Consider the following 14,179-nt stretch of genomic DNA (forward strand, 5'->3'; position numbering starts at 1 on the left):
ACATTCCCTTCCCTGCCTGCTTATTAGGCTCTACGTTTCCTAAAACCAAAAATCCCACCTCCTGGGTTCCAAAAGAAAACACATGTATGGCGCATAATTAAGCTTTAATTAAGATCTCCTCTGGGTATGTGAGACAACAGACATTTCCAGCATACTCAGGTAGGCAAGTCAACGCCACCCAGGTAGGCAAGTCAACACCACCTATTATTTGGGACTGTACAGAAAGCTGCCTGTTACACCAAGGCAACATCAGTTCTTGCGATTAAGCTGTAATTCTTCCCACGATCCGAAGGAAGCAATAAGTTTTTCTCAAAAGGCATCCCTTAGACGCAATCTTGGCACCTCTTAGGCAGCCAGGATCCGGTGGCATGAGGGAGGGGTAGAGGTTCAGGCATTTTCTTTTCCTCCTTCTCTTTTCCGTTTTGTCTGTCAGGAACTCTGTGTGTGTGCATATGTGACTAGCAACGTGAGAAACTAAAAAACCATCAGGTGACAGTCAAATACGCTTAGTTCTCTCGTTGTCAGGTTGTCAGGGTCTTGTAGAAATATGAAATTTCTACTTTTTTGTTGTTGTTCCTGGTCAAATTAATAACTAGTCAGTCAATAGTTATAGTTTCTCAGCATGGCCAAGAGAACTGAAGCAGACTTCTTTTATCTAAACCGCTGTTCAGTTTCTTCTCTGCTGGTGGCCTCAGATACTAGAAATAGGTATGGGCTTTACGTTGTCCAAAGCAAACCACCAAAAAAACCAGTCAGTTTCGACTCATCGCAACCCCATGTGTGCAGAGTAAAACTGCTCCATAGGGTCGTCAAGGCTGTGACCTTTTTCCAAGGCACCTCTGGGTGGATTGGAACTGCCAACCTTTTAGTTAAACCCAAAACCCCATTGGCGTCAAGTCGATTCCGACTCATAGCGACCCTCTAGGACAGAGTAGAACTGCCCCCATAGAGTTTCTAAGGAGCGTCTGGTGGATTCGACCTGCTGATCTTTTGGTTAGCAGATGTAGCTCTTAACCACTATGCCACCAAAGTTTCCACCTTTTGGTTAGTAGAGTGCTTAACTGATTGTGCCACCCAGGTACTAAGGAAGCCACAATCTTCTCAAAATGCACTGACAACCCTTCCAGATGTTGAGATACCTGGCAATGAGACTCTTGAACACAAGCCCCTCCCTTTTCTGTGAAGCAAAGAGCTTACCCGGCTACCTAAAGAGGAAGCTATATTTTATCTTCCAGTGTAGATATGACTTGGTCTTCCTGCAGATTGATACATGTAACATTGCCATGGTGATGACTTATCTTAGAAAGGCCTCAAAGGTCTGAAGTTTGGTTCATTTTGGTGATGAACTTGGCATAGAAGTTGAGTGTTTGAAATGTTTAAATCCATGGACATACAAACTGTGCAGTCTAGGTCATCTCATTTGCAAGCTAGATTGCAGATGGAGAAGAAAGAATTTCACAAGAGTTTGCTTTCCACAGAATCTAGAGGGTAATACAGATAATAAGTCAACCGTGAGGCCAAATTAGATTATACTCTTTAAGGTCAGGACCAAAATGTCTTACTCATCTTTGTGAATCCTCAAATTATTGCATAGCAAAGGCATGCAGGTATTTGTTGAACAAATTATAATAAAAAAGGGTTGCTATTTGCCTTTTGGATTTTAAAAAAGAAGGGCTAAAAGGCTCAGCAAGTACTACACAGGAATGAACCCTGCTGAATAAGTCGTTCTCAACCTGCGTGCACTGCATGACAATAAGTTTCCGGTCAAATTCAGTTCTCTCATAGGGATGACTTCAGACTTCCCATTATTATTATTATTATCCCATTGACGTAAAAGCAGCAGTTGCCACTTTTTAGCAGCCAGTATGTACCGGACACTGAGTTAAGCTATTTATGTACATTATTGCTAAACTTTGCACTAAGCCAGAAAGGCAGGACTTAATATTCCCATTTTACAGTTGCAGAAACTGAGGTTCAAATTGCCAAAGGTTGGAGCATCCCGCCTGCACTAACAGCGGTGATTTCTTCACTGCCAGGCCTCGGTAAAACAATCTCTAGTTGTTCACCTTTATTACTTTAGTTTGCTGAAATGTTGATCGGAGGAGAGACATAGAAACGGTTTTGGAAATCATTTAAGAGATTTGATGCTTTGAAGAAAGGAGATTTTTGAACAAGGAAACAGAAATTAAAAAATCGCTTCTCTCAAGCCAGCTTGGATATTTTATACAACAAAAGAATTATTCTGGTTTGGAATTATTCCTAGTTTCAGCTGAATGCATCTTCTCAAACCCTCCAGGCACTGGGCAGTTATTATTTGCCCTGCATGATGCTATGCATTGTGGGGCAACACACACACTGGGTATGAGATGGTCCCCATCCTTAAGGAGTTTACAGTCTAGTTGGAGAGAAAAGACAGATACACATTAAGCCATTTTAGAACATTTAAGTGCTATAAAGACCATATGAATCTTGACAAGGGTTCTGGCCAAAGTAGAGTCAGAGCCAACTTGGTGGACATAAGACTATAAACAGACCTTGAAGAACCTCTGGCTGGTGCAGACTGGGGAAGAAAGGCCTTCTAGGAGGGAAGATTGCTCCCCATGAGGGTGTGTAGGTGGCGTGGGGTAGGGGGACGATGGGTAGTGTGAAGTATAATAATTTAATATTCTGCTGGACGTCCTCCTGGAAATCAAAGTGCAACCCTTGTAACCAGGATCTTCAGGCCAGGTCCTGACTTAGGTCCCAGACTTGGCCAGAGCCCCAAGCCTGCGCCTTCCCTGGTCCTCCCTCTATTTCTTCCTAAGTAAATAAGAATCCCACTGCTTCCTCCTCTGCCAGCCAGAGTGAAAGGGAGGAGGCAGTTATTGACTTTTCTGAGATCTGGGAGGGACAAGGCATCGGGAAGTCTTTCCGCTTGTCAGGTGGTAAAGGAGAAGCCCCGAATGCAAATCTTGGTTCTGAGAAAGCAGTGTCCCTTACTGGGAAGCACTTGATCCCTCTCCCTCTTCTGTCAGCCACAGTCAGTGAAATCATGTCTAATCAGCACCCTACACCCTCCAAAGAATATATTCTCATTTTCCAGAGAACTTCACTCTTTTCTCTCCTTTCCGGTCACACCGATGACCAGTCTGGGGTCTACCAACTTTTAGAACTAACACTACCAGCAACTCCCTTCATTTTAGTAAGTTTTCTGTGGAACGTGATCCCCTCTGGGCCACAGAACCCGCTGCCTTCCCCTCCTGCGGCTGTTCAGGAGAAGTAGGTAGTGCCGAATCATCATATTAAGGTAGGCTTCCTGGGCTGCCAAACAGAGCTTTTCTTTCTTTCCTGAATCTGGATGAAAATCAGTCATGCAACCATAACTTTCACTTTGGGACATAAATCCAGTTGTCTCCAAGTCCAAGAATGGGGGCTCTCCCACACATAACGCAGGGTCCCTTCCCAGATTTACTCCTGTGCTGCCTCCTGGCTATGTCTATTTGTGAAATTTCTAAACATTCCAAAAGGGGATGAGTCAGGCACATTCTCTTGGGGGATTCAGTCCCGTCAGTCACAATGTGACTGCCTTGTGAACCCAAGAACTTTGTAGCAATGCGTGGATATTACCGAAACTGTTTCCCCACACTCACAGGCACTCACACTTAATACATGTGAAGAAGAAGTTTGAGATTCTCCATACCAATTAGCAACCCTAATCCAAATTGTGAAAAAAAAAATTTTTTTAATATTCATTGGGAATACAAGCCACAGTAGCACTTCAACTACTGTCTTTCTATGAGTGTATCATCCCAGCACAGTTGGTGGGTAGCATAGAAAGAAGAAAGAAGGTGTACGGACCCCTGACGCTTGGAATCATTCTGTAAGGCCATGTTAGCTGTTAATAAAGAACCCAAGGATGTAAATATGCAGGTCCAAAATGAGTTGTGATTCAAACTTGGATGAACGCTTGAGGAACAGCAGGGTTGTGAGTCTGAGCTTTAGAAGGCTCTTGACAGTGTTATAAGCAGGCCCATCCCAACACCTGTGAGTTGAAAGCTAGAAACTTAACAGAAGAAAAGACTTCTGGGGACTCTGTATCTCTAATGAGATGTCATGTTCATTAATGGTAACCACAGCCCTGTGCCTGCCCCTGTGCCCAGTGCTTCACAGGCACAGTCAACAACAGCCCTGTGAAGTAGGCATCGTTATTTCCATGTAACAGGTGGGAAAACTGAGGCTTCCAGAGATGAAGCCATTTGCCTCAGCTCACCCAGCTTTGAATCCAGCTCTTCTCTGACTCCAGGGCCCATTCTCTCAACTGCCTCCTCCATTGCCGAGCCCTTTGAGCGTTCTTTATCTGGAAGTTGTTTTCCTGTAAAAATTAATTATTGAAAAGATTTTGCACCTTCCAGCAGCCCAGGCACCACAGATTTTATCAAGGAAGAGGAGGCCAAACCTGGAGAGACTGACAGTCAGCCCAGAAGCGCAGAGCCCGGGAGCGTCTGGGGATCGAAGCAGACAGAAATCACGGCTGCCGGCGAAGGCGTCGGCTCTCAGGGGAGCAGGTAAGGGCTCGTGGCTCACATGCCTTGCTCCTCAGAGAGGAGGCCTGACTGGTGCTGTTACCTGTGAATTCTTTATGGTTTTTACACATGTGTGCTTTTACGTGGAGGACAGTGTACCTTAAAATGAAACACATAAAAAGGTTTGAAAGCAAACTATTTGATCTACTTTTCTTCAAGAAAGGCTGGCGGGCCATTTGTCTCGCTTTTTCATTACTGAGGCTCAATACTGCATAATGTTTTTTCTCAAACAATACGGTTATAAATCCAATGCGTTAGTTCAAGCCATGTTTGATGTTGGTATTCTATAATTCCCATCAATATTCAGATTTGAGCTCTAAATTCCTATTGTATACAAGGTTTGCCTGTGTTCTGGCCTCTGTTGCCCAGTCTTTTTGCTTAGTTTTCTGATCTCTGGTGCCCAAACTCTTTTCCTGGATTTTGGTGTCTATTGCCTGATCTGACTTTCAGTTCTAGTTAAACTCTGAAGACCCTCGTTGTGTCTTATGGATCTTTAACATTGTACTATTTCCACAATGCTGTGACAGGAAACAGAAGAATGATAGTGGTGTTGAAACAAATGTTAACATTACATACTATACTTTTGAAAGAAACAACTTTTGTTAAAAGTAGATTAAACCAAAAAACAAAAAACCAACCCCACTGACGTCAAGTTGATTCCGACTCATAGTAGTGACCCCATAGGACAGAGTAGAACTGCCCCATAGGGTTTCCAAGGCTGTAAATCTTTACGGAAGCAGACTGCCACATCTTCCTCCCAGTGAGCCACTGGTAGGTTCGAACCACAAACCTTTAGGTTAGCAGTCAAGTGCTTTAACCACTGTTTCACTGGGTCTTCTTAGATTGAGATTTGAAACTTTGACTCTATATTTTAATAGACACTTTTTGTCCTGTACACGTGACCTGATCTGATCATAAATAATTGGGATGAAACTTTCCAATCCAGTAAATATTCTCATATAGAAAAAAAAGAAAGGGAGACTAATGGGAAAAGAAAAAAACAGCAACAGGAGTTTATTTTTCTCTTCCATCACTCCATGAGAATAACTATGCACAGCTGTGAGTAGACACCAGTGGTGTGGCCTTCAGAGAGGGCATTTGGGTGGTGGGTGGTGGGTGGAGGGGAGGAGGTGGAGAAGCAGTCAGCAGCTCTGGGGGCGGTCTCACCTGGCCACAGTTCTCACCCATCACCCAGGAAAGGAGGATAGATGTCTGTGGGTAGCAGAGATCTTCTCCCCTCTGATCTAGGGCAGATATGGAGTCAAGATCTTAATGGGTAAGAACCACCATCAAAATGAATATATGTTTTATTTCGGAACACTGGTTTGGTGGATACCTCTTTTTTCTAAGTTTCAGTCCTGAGCGTTCATCCTAAGACCCAAGCCATGCTTCTCTACTAACCATGTTACCCTGACCTGTGGTGGCAGGAAGGAAAGGAAGAATAGACCCTATGGAACCTCCTTTAGGGCTCAAGGAAAGTGACACTTCACAGCCAACCTGGCCATAGACTTGTTCTTCTCCCTTAGGGAAACCACTGTGCATCACACTTCCTTGCTACCAAAGGAACACAGTAGCATTTATTTTAAAATGAGGCATATATGGTAGTGGACACATATATAGTAGAACATGGTAGTATTTGGTTGGCTTGGAATTAGGGCTAATTAGAGCATATATGAATCTGTAGGAACTAGACATCCACAATGGCCCCAATTATCTAATGCTTCCAGTCAGGAAGGATATGAGCCCTGACTTGAGTTCTAATTCCGGCTTTTCCTCCTCCCAGTGGTAGAAACTTGGGTGGACAAGTAGCCACTCTTTTCTTAAAATAAGGATAATGATATCCACCTCATTGCATTGTTATAATAATTAAATGAAATAATGTACTCTCCAGCACCTGGCACAGAGATCCCTATAGCAGGCACTCAACTACTGTTAGTTTCTCTTCTGCCACCTCCCCAACGGCCCTTGAAGAACACTCACATATAATTTGAAAGGTAAGGGTCCCCATGCATGAGATGTTCCTGGACCTACAGGGCTCATCTAATCCTCCATTTTCACCCAGAAGACATCTTCCATTTTCCTAGGATCCATTGAGGGTTTGTCTGAATTTCCTGTCATCCCCAGGGCTCCTTATATTCCCCCAATTATTTCCTCACCCATCTCTGTTTAGTTCCTTTTCTCACATTTGAAAGTGGTTTCCATAAAGTGGAGTAGGAGCCAGATATTTGAATCAGGTCAGTGAGAGAAGATTTGCAGCAAGTGTGACAAAGAGGTAATATAGAAAGCACTTACAAATCAATAAGAAAAACATAAATGCCTAATAGAAAAATGGGAAAGGGGCATAATAGACAATTTTACATAGGAAGAGATACAGGTGGCTAATAAACATCGGGGAAAATATGTCAACCTCACTAAGTAATAAATGTAAATTTACATGAGATACCACTTTTATCCTACTGAATTGGCTAAGGTTTTAAAAATAATATTCAATAATTTAATGTCAATAAAACCCGTTGCCATTGAGTCGATTCTGACTCACAGAGACCCTATAGGACAGAGTAGAACTGCCCCATAGGGTTTCCAAGGAGCACCTGGTGGATTCGAACTGCTGACTTTTTGGTTAGCAGCCATAACTCTTAACCACTGCGCCACCAGGGTTTCCTTAATGCGAATACTGGTACTGAAAATAATAGCTAACATTTCCTGGGCACCAGTGTATCAAATGCTGTGCCAAGGACTTGACATGGATGGTCAGTGACACAGTTATGAGGAAGATGCTTTCATATCTTACTAGTAGGGTAATTTGGTACAAGCTGTCTGGGAAGTAATTTGGTGACATGGGTCAAAAGCCTTTAGAAAGTTCATGCCTTTTGACCTAGCAATTCCACTTCTAGGAATCTATTCTAAGAAAATAAGACATGTAGTCCAAGATCATCTGAGCAAGGATATTTATCACGGTGGAATTTATGACAGCAAAAAAACCTTAAAACAACCTAAATGCCCAACAATAGGGGAAGAGTTAAATAAATTATGATACATTCATTTAATGTTCCCTTGTAATTGTTATCATGTTCTTTAAGAATAATTAATGGCAAGAGATAATGCTCACAATAAAATGTTTAGGGAAAGAAAGCAAGATATAAAGTTGTATATACACAAATATCCCAATTTGTAAAAGCACTCTGTCTCTAGATAAGGGTTATTACAACACTTATCTCTAGATAGGAGTCCTGGTGGCACTGTAGTTAACCATTCGGCTGCTAACCAAAAGGTTGGCAGTTTGAATCCACCAGCTGCTCCTTGGAAACCCTATGGGGCAGTTCTACTCTGTCCTATAGGGTTGCTATGAGTTGGAATCGACTGGGGACAGCAACGAGTATCTCTAGATAAGAGGCCCAGTACAAACGCCTTCAGGGAACCAGCAGGTATGGCAGGTGAAATACACAACAGAGGCTGTGGGGCCTGTGGTAAACCCCAATGTCTTAGTTATCTCGTGCTGCTATAACAGAAATAACACAAGTGGATGACTTTAACAAACAATAGTTTATTCTCTCACAGTTAGGAGGCTAGAAGCCCGAATTCAGGGAGCTCACTCTGGAGGAAGTCTTTCTCTTTCTGTCGGTTCTCGGAGAAGGTCTTTGTCATCAGTCTTCCCCTGGTCTAGGAGCTTCTCAGAGCAGGGACCCTGGATCCAAAGAACACGCTCCACTCCCGGTGCTTCTTTCTTGGTGGCATGAGGTCCCATCTCTCTGCTTGCTTCCCTCTCCTTTTATCTATTGTAAGATAAAAGATGATGCAGGCCACACTCCAGGGAAACTCCCCTTACATGGATCAGGGCTGTGACCTGAGTAAGGGTGTTGCATCCCACCTTAATCCTCTTTAACATAACTTAATCTTGCCTCATTAACCACAGGGAGAGATTAGGATTTACAACACATAGGAAAATTACATCAGATCACAAAATGAAGGATAACCACACAATACTGGGAATCATGGCCTAGCCAAGGTGACACAGATTTTTGGGAGGCACAATTCAATCCATGATACTCAGCATACATGCTCCACCTAAAGGCATTTAATTCATTTTTAATTCATGTTTAAATGCTGAGCCAAAGGGCAGTTGCAGGATGAAAATAGCCCAGGGGTCTTGAGTTTGCAACCCACGCCTGAATTCCACAACAGTAACAAAGGTCACCTGAGTTTTGGATTATGGGTGATTTTTACTTTCCTCTTTATCCTCATCTCTATCTTTCAAATTTTCTACAACAAGCATATAATTATACTTGTATAATCAGAAAACAAAAATTAAAAGTATATGGATTTTGGAATGTAGGAAATTATTGGTCAAGCACATGAAGATGTTCAGACCAAAGTCATAGTCTTGGGGCAGATAGCTGCTTGCTCTGCTTTATCTCTGCATCTAGATCCCCTGGTAGTGACAGGCTCTTCAGTCACAGCAGGAGCCCAGGCAGGGCCTCGGAAAGGCATTCAGCAACATCTGTAGGGCCTGGTATATGAATAACATATCCGTGGCATGCCAAATTCGGTGTTTATTCCCAGCCCTAGAGCTACTGAAATCTGCTCCCTATTTGATAGACACAATAAATAGGGTTAGAATAGCATAAATATAGAATGGCACAGTCTGCCACCTTTAGGGGAAATACACATACACACATACACCATGGAGGCTCTGATGGAGTGTTTAAGGAGGAAGACAGTTATGGTGACAAGGAGGGGTGGAGATGTGTGACCTGGGGTGTTTCGGGAGCCGCAGGAGCCGCAGTGCTTAGCCTGAGCCTTCTCCTGCCCCAGAGGCCGGTGTCACTGGGTGACAGCTCAGCGGCTTCTGTAAAGTGAGCATCTGCTCCCCGTTGAGTTTCCAGTTTCTGTTTTTCCGAAGCTGCCCTAGCTGATTCTTTTGCCTGTTAGGTGTTTCCACCTTTCCTGGGCAGAAGATCAGACTAAATTGGCTTGGAGGGAGAGGGGCAGTTCCCTGCTACTCAGTGGGTTGTGTGTGTTCAGGGGATGACCTTCAGCAGGTCCAGTTTCCAGCACTGTTGGCTAATCTTTGAGGCCTGTCATCAAATTCAAAACGAAAAGTAATCAACCAGAGCCTCCACTTCCGATTCCTCCGTTCTTTTTTTTTTTTTCCTCAAAAAAATAGGAGAACTCAGTTCATGACGTAGACACATTGGTTCCTCAAAATATGCATCAGCCCAATCCAGGGTGGGCACACTAGCTTCCCTCATATACATTCACAGCCAAGTGCTCAGAGTATCCTTGAATTGCTGATACATCTCTTACTGTAGTTTATAAAACCCATGAGGAGCCTGATAGGAGAGCTTAACCGATTTCTAGAAGAGCTGATGAGTAAAGATTCACACTGTGTCGCTGAGAGTCCCATACAGTTAACAATAAAAGAGGCTTACAGAGTATTAGGACATTAGAGACTCGGACGGGTGCTCCCCTGTGAGGCGCCTCAATTAAAGCGAGTCAGTATTGACTTGGCCCTTTGCTGAGCTGCATGTTCCAAGGATTTGCATTTCACCAACCTGAGCTGTTCTCACACAGACCTTCCCAGACCCAGTGGAGTACTGTCCACTCTACAGGGTGAACCACTTTAGAAGCAGAATGATAAAGGATAGCAGAGCCTCAGTAGACCCCGCAGAATAGCAGAGACAGGAGTAAATGGGGAAGGCAAATGTCAGGAGGGAGTAAAGGTAAGTGGAATCAGAGAAGAAGAAGTACTTTCAGTGTTTTATCCACATTGGGAGGGTAAAAAAGACCCTCAATAAAACACACACACACACATCACGATGAATTAAATGGATTCTGTTTTTCACAAGGAAACTGAAAGTTCAGTCAGTTTCATAAGAGATAACACAGGGTAGTGGTTAAGAACACAAACTCTATTATGAGGCAGGCTTGGGTTCAAATCTTTACTGCATCACTTACCAGAAATATGATCTTGTACAAGTTACTTGACCTCCCTAAGCCTTGGTCCCCTCAGTTATAATGTAGTATGATGATGGTACCTGTTTCATAGGATTGTGAGGCCTAAATACATAGATGTAATGCCATTAGCATGATCTCTGACCCATTCAGTGTAAGCCCTCAATAAATGAGTTTATGCATTATTATTTTTTAAGGGTAAATTTTGAACAGGTAGTTTCACCAGTGTAAATTCCTACCCACTTGGGCACTTTTCCTCCACTCTCTACAGCTCCTCATACTTCAATTCCATGGGAGTGGGGCATAACCTATTATAGCCAGAGGTTACAAACTGACTAGGAGCTAGTGACAAAGAAGGAGCCCTGGGGGCGCAGTAGTTAAGAGCTACGGTTGCTAACAAAAACGTCTGCAGTTAGAATCCACCAGCTGCTCTTTGGAAACCCTATGGGTCAGTTCTACTCTGTCCTATAGGGTCACTGTGAGTTAGAATCAGCTTGATGGCAATGGGTTAGTGACAAAGAAGAGATATGATTTCATGAGAGATGTATAGTTTTTATTTCCACTAAATGGTAACCATAAACAAAATAATTCATGTCCTTGGGCATCCGCGTCAATAACCTTCTTCCTGAACTAGATGGTGCCTGGCTATCACTACTGACTGATCTGACTAGGACTACAACAGAGGATCCCTGACAGAATGGGAGAAAAATGTAGAATAAAAGATCAAATTCACAAAAAAAGACCAGACTTACTGATGTAACAAAGACTGGAGGAACCCCCAAGTCTATGGCCCTTGGACACTCTGCTGACTGAGAACTGAAGCCACTCCCGAAGTTCACCTTTCAGCCAAAGATTAGGCAGGTCTATAAAACAAACAACACACGTAAGGAACGTGCTTCTTAGATCAATCAAGTATACAAGAACAAATGGACAACACTTGCTCAGAAACAAAGATGAGAAGGCAGGAAGGGCAGGAAAACTGGACAAATGGAACTGGGAACCCGGAGTGGAAAGGAAAAGGCGGGGAGTGCTGACACAATGCAGGGATTACAACCAATGTCAGAAACAGTTTGTGTATACGTTTTTGAATGAGAAACTAATTTGCTCTGTAAACTTTCACCTAAAGCATAATTAAAAATAAAAAAATAAGAAAAATAAATAAACTTCTTCCCAACCTCCCAAGATAGATTGTACTTTTCTTAAAGCTTTATAAAGCTGGGTGTGGAGCAGCGGTGTCATAAATGTATGTTGAATGAATTTGGATGAGAAAGCACTGGTGGTTTTTGTAGAAGTCCTTCCTGGAGTGCCCGTTTTCGTTTCCAGTAAATACTGGAATGAAAACCAGTATTTAGTGAGAGGTTTACCCAGCACCAGCCCTGGGGTTGGACCGTCTTACTGAGGCTTCTGTAGGAAGAATCTGTATCCTCAAGGTCCCCCAAGCTTCCCTAGAACCAGCCTAAGCTCCACAAATATGCAAAAGAGAATTCAGAAGCAGTAAAAATGAAGCAAACTATACTGAGCCTCTTCTTGTGCCTCCAGTCGTTCTGACAATGCAGTTTCTTTTCCAGGGCTTGTTTGTTATCTTAAGGGACTCTCACCCTTTCAGCCATGGGTAGCTATAATAGAATGATAACTTTGTCTTTTCTCAATGCAGATCCAGTAGTTCAGCAAGAAGGCCCACTGTGGGCAAGTGACACTAAGCTGAAGAGGCCAACTCGAGAAAGAAGAAACTTGGTGCCATCCTTACAGCTGATGACAACAGCTGAGAACACCTCTGAGAGAGCCAACAAAGGAGATAGGAGTACTCTTACCCAGAGTGAGCCACATTCAGCTCTATCCCAGGCCTTCCAAGGAACAAATAGTCCTCAAGTACTGAGTGCATCCTTGGGGCCACCAGTCACATCCACCACCACAGGAGGGCCAAGAAGGGCCCCATTTAGGTTCAGAGATGAAGATTTTTATTCCATTTTCTCATTAAACACTGGAGGACAAAATGATGACACTGAAGAGGAAACCCACTTAGAGGAAGAACTTCTGTTGGTGGGTATGCACCCACCCCGTTCTCCTTCCAGTCATAAGAGAAGTAGATTTCTTGGGACACTGGCCACCCAGACCAAAAATAAAACTTTTGAAGGAAATTCTGAAAGGTCCAGAGCTAATTCTTTAAGAAGAAGTGAGCTTAGTCATGGCTTATTTAGAGGAAGCAGCGCAATGCAGCCAGTGACAGAGCAACCTTCTGTTGGGCAAAGGATGTTCCAAGATCCTGGGTTGCTTGATGGGGAGTCTGCTAAAGAGACTAACAGTGGTGACAGTGAACTTGAGAAACAGGCCTTTCATTTATGGGACACCAAATCTGAACCCAGACAAGATGATGGTCTCAATGTTGAAAATGTACCTGATGATTGTACTTCTGTGCTGGATAGGCCTGGTTCCCATGATTATGAAAGGGATTGGCAGGACTATTTAAACAGTTCTAGAAATTCTTTTGACTGCTTTCTTTCTGGAAGACCATCAGCTCAGAGATCATCAATGAATTCATCTTATAACATTCCGGGGTCATTAATGCATTCTGCGCTGAGAGATGATATTTCAGTAGACCTGTCAACATCATCTTCTTCAGTTCACAGTTCAGACTCAGAGGGGAACTCAAGATTTAATATTCGTCGACCACTGTCCCCCATTAGAAGCAGGAATCCATTTGCCAGTGCTGAAAACCACAGTGATTTTCCAGTAAACAGTGCACATGAATTTGATGTCAGGGGAGAAGAAGATAATACCTTAACAAGCCAACCTCAGGGGGCTCCATTATATTCAGAAGATCTCTTACTAAATCCTCAAGGTGGCATGTCCTCAGTGGATTCTTCCAGCTCCTCTCCATCAGGAATGAACTTACAAGGCCAGTTTCACATGCCAGAGCCCCTGCAAGAAAATATACCTTTTTCTTTCTTTGCAGTGTCTGATTTCCCAAATCAAAATGTTAATGGAAACAGAATGGCAGCCTCCGGTTTCCCAGATGAAAAGGAAGCCACCAAGATAAAGGCAGACTCTGAGAAACTCAAGAAATTGCAAGAAAGGTGAGAATTTTCAGAATTATGTGAAATACATATAAACATATTTGTAAGTATATATTTGTGAATAATTATATGAATATATATATATATTTTTTAATATATATTATATATTCCATTTTTGCCAATGCCGAAATAAACAGTGCTTTCATTAGAGGGTCAAGGGAATTTTAAACCATCAATAGTCCCTATTTGATATTCTAATGATTGCTTGTTTTGAGAAAACAATCTCTACTTTGTTACTCTTAAGATATATATATAAGCAAAGTTCAGTGTTCCTGCTCAATTTCTGAAGTATGCCCAAAATGTTTTTTTCTTTAATGCCATAACTTGAAGAAAGGCAAGTTTGCCAAGTAAAAGGGTTTCTGATGACTGCATACAGTTAGCTCTTCTCACCAGCAATTAAGAACCAAGATTTTTTTCGAAAAGGTTGCTAAATCCCTAGAGAATAAACCATTCAGCACTTGAAGTTCACAGCTCTCCCCCACGGGACTTAGCGCAAATCCAACCAACAGTTCTAGAATTTGAACCTTCCAAACTAAAAGGCCAATCCCAAACAGTTACCATAGTTACCTCGGTTCTCTGAAAGGCTGTGCC

General features: G+C 42.8%; 1 protein-coding gene across 2 annotated transcripts in view; it reads left to right on the top strand.

Annotated features, from left to right (window-relative positions):
* MARCHF10 (membrane associated ring-CH-type finger 10) overlaps positions 1-14,179 on the top strand; it is an 82,634-nt gene that overhangs the window by 40,375 nt on the left and 28,080 nt on the right. Inside the window, exons 4-5 of one of the 2 annotated variants that reach the window (XM_004374437.1) lie at positions 4,392-4,544; positions 12,169-13,588. In XM_004374437.1, coding sequence (XP_004374494.1) covers positions 4,392-4,544; positions 12,169-13,588 — 1,573 coding nt within the window. The remainder of the gene's footprint in view (positions 1-4,391; positions 4,545-12,168; positions 13,589-14,179) is intronic. The other variant, XM_023729379.1, reaches the window with a different exon arrangement.

Source organism: Trichechus manatus, unplaced genomic scaffold, assembly GCF_000243295.1.
Source record: "Trichechus manatus latirostris isolate Lorelei unplaced genomic scaffold, TriManLat1.0 scaffold00028, whole genome shotgun sequence".
Lineage (NCBI taxonomy): Eukaryota > Metazoa > Chordata > Mammalia > Sirenia > Trichechidae > Trichechus > Trichechus manatus.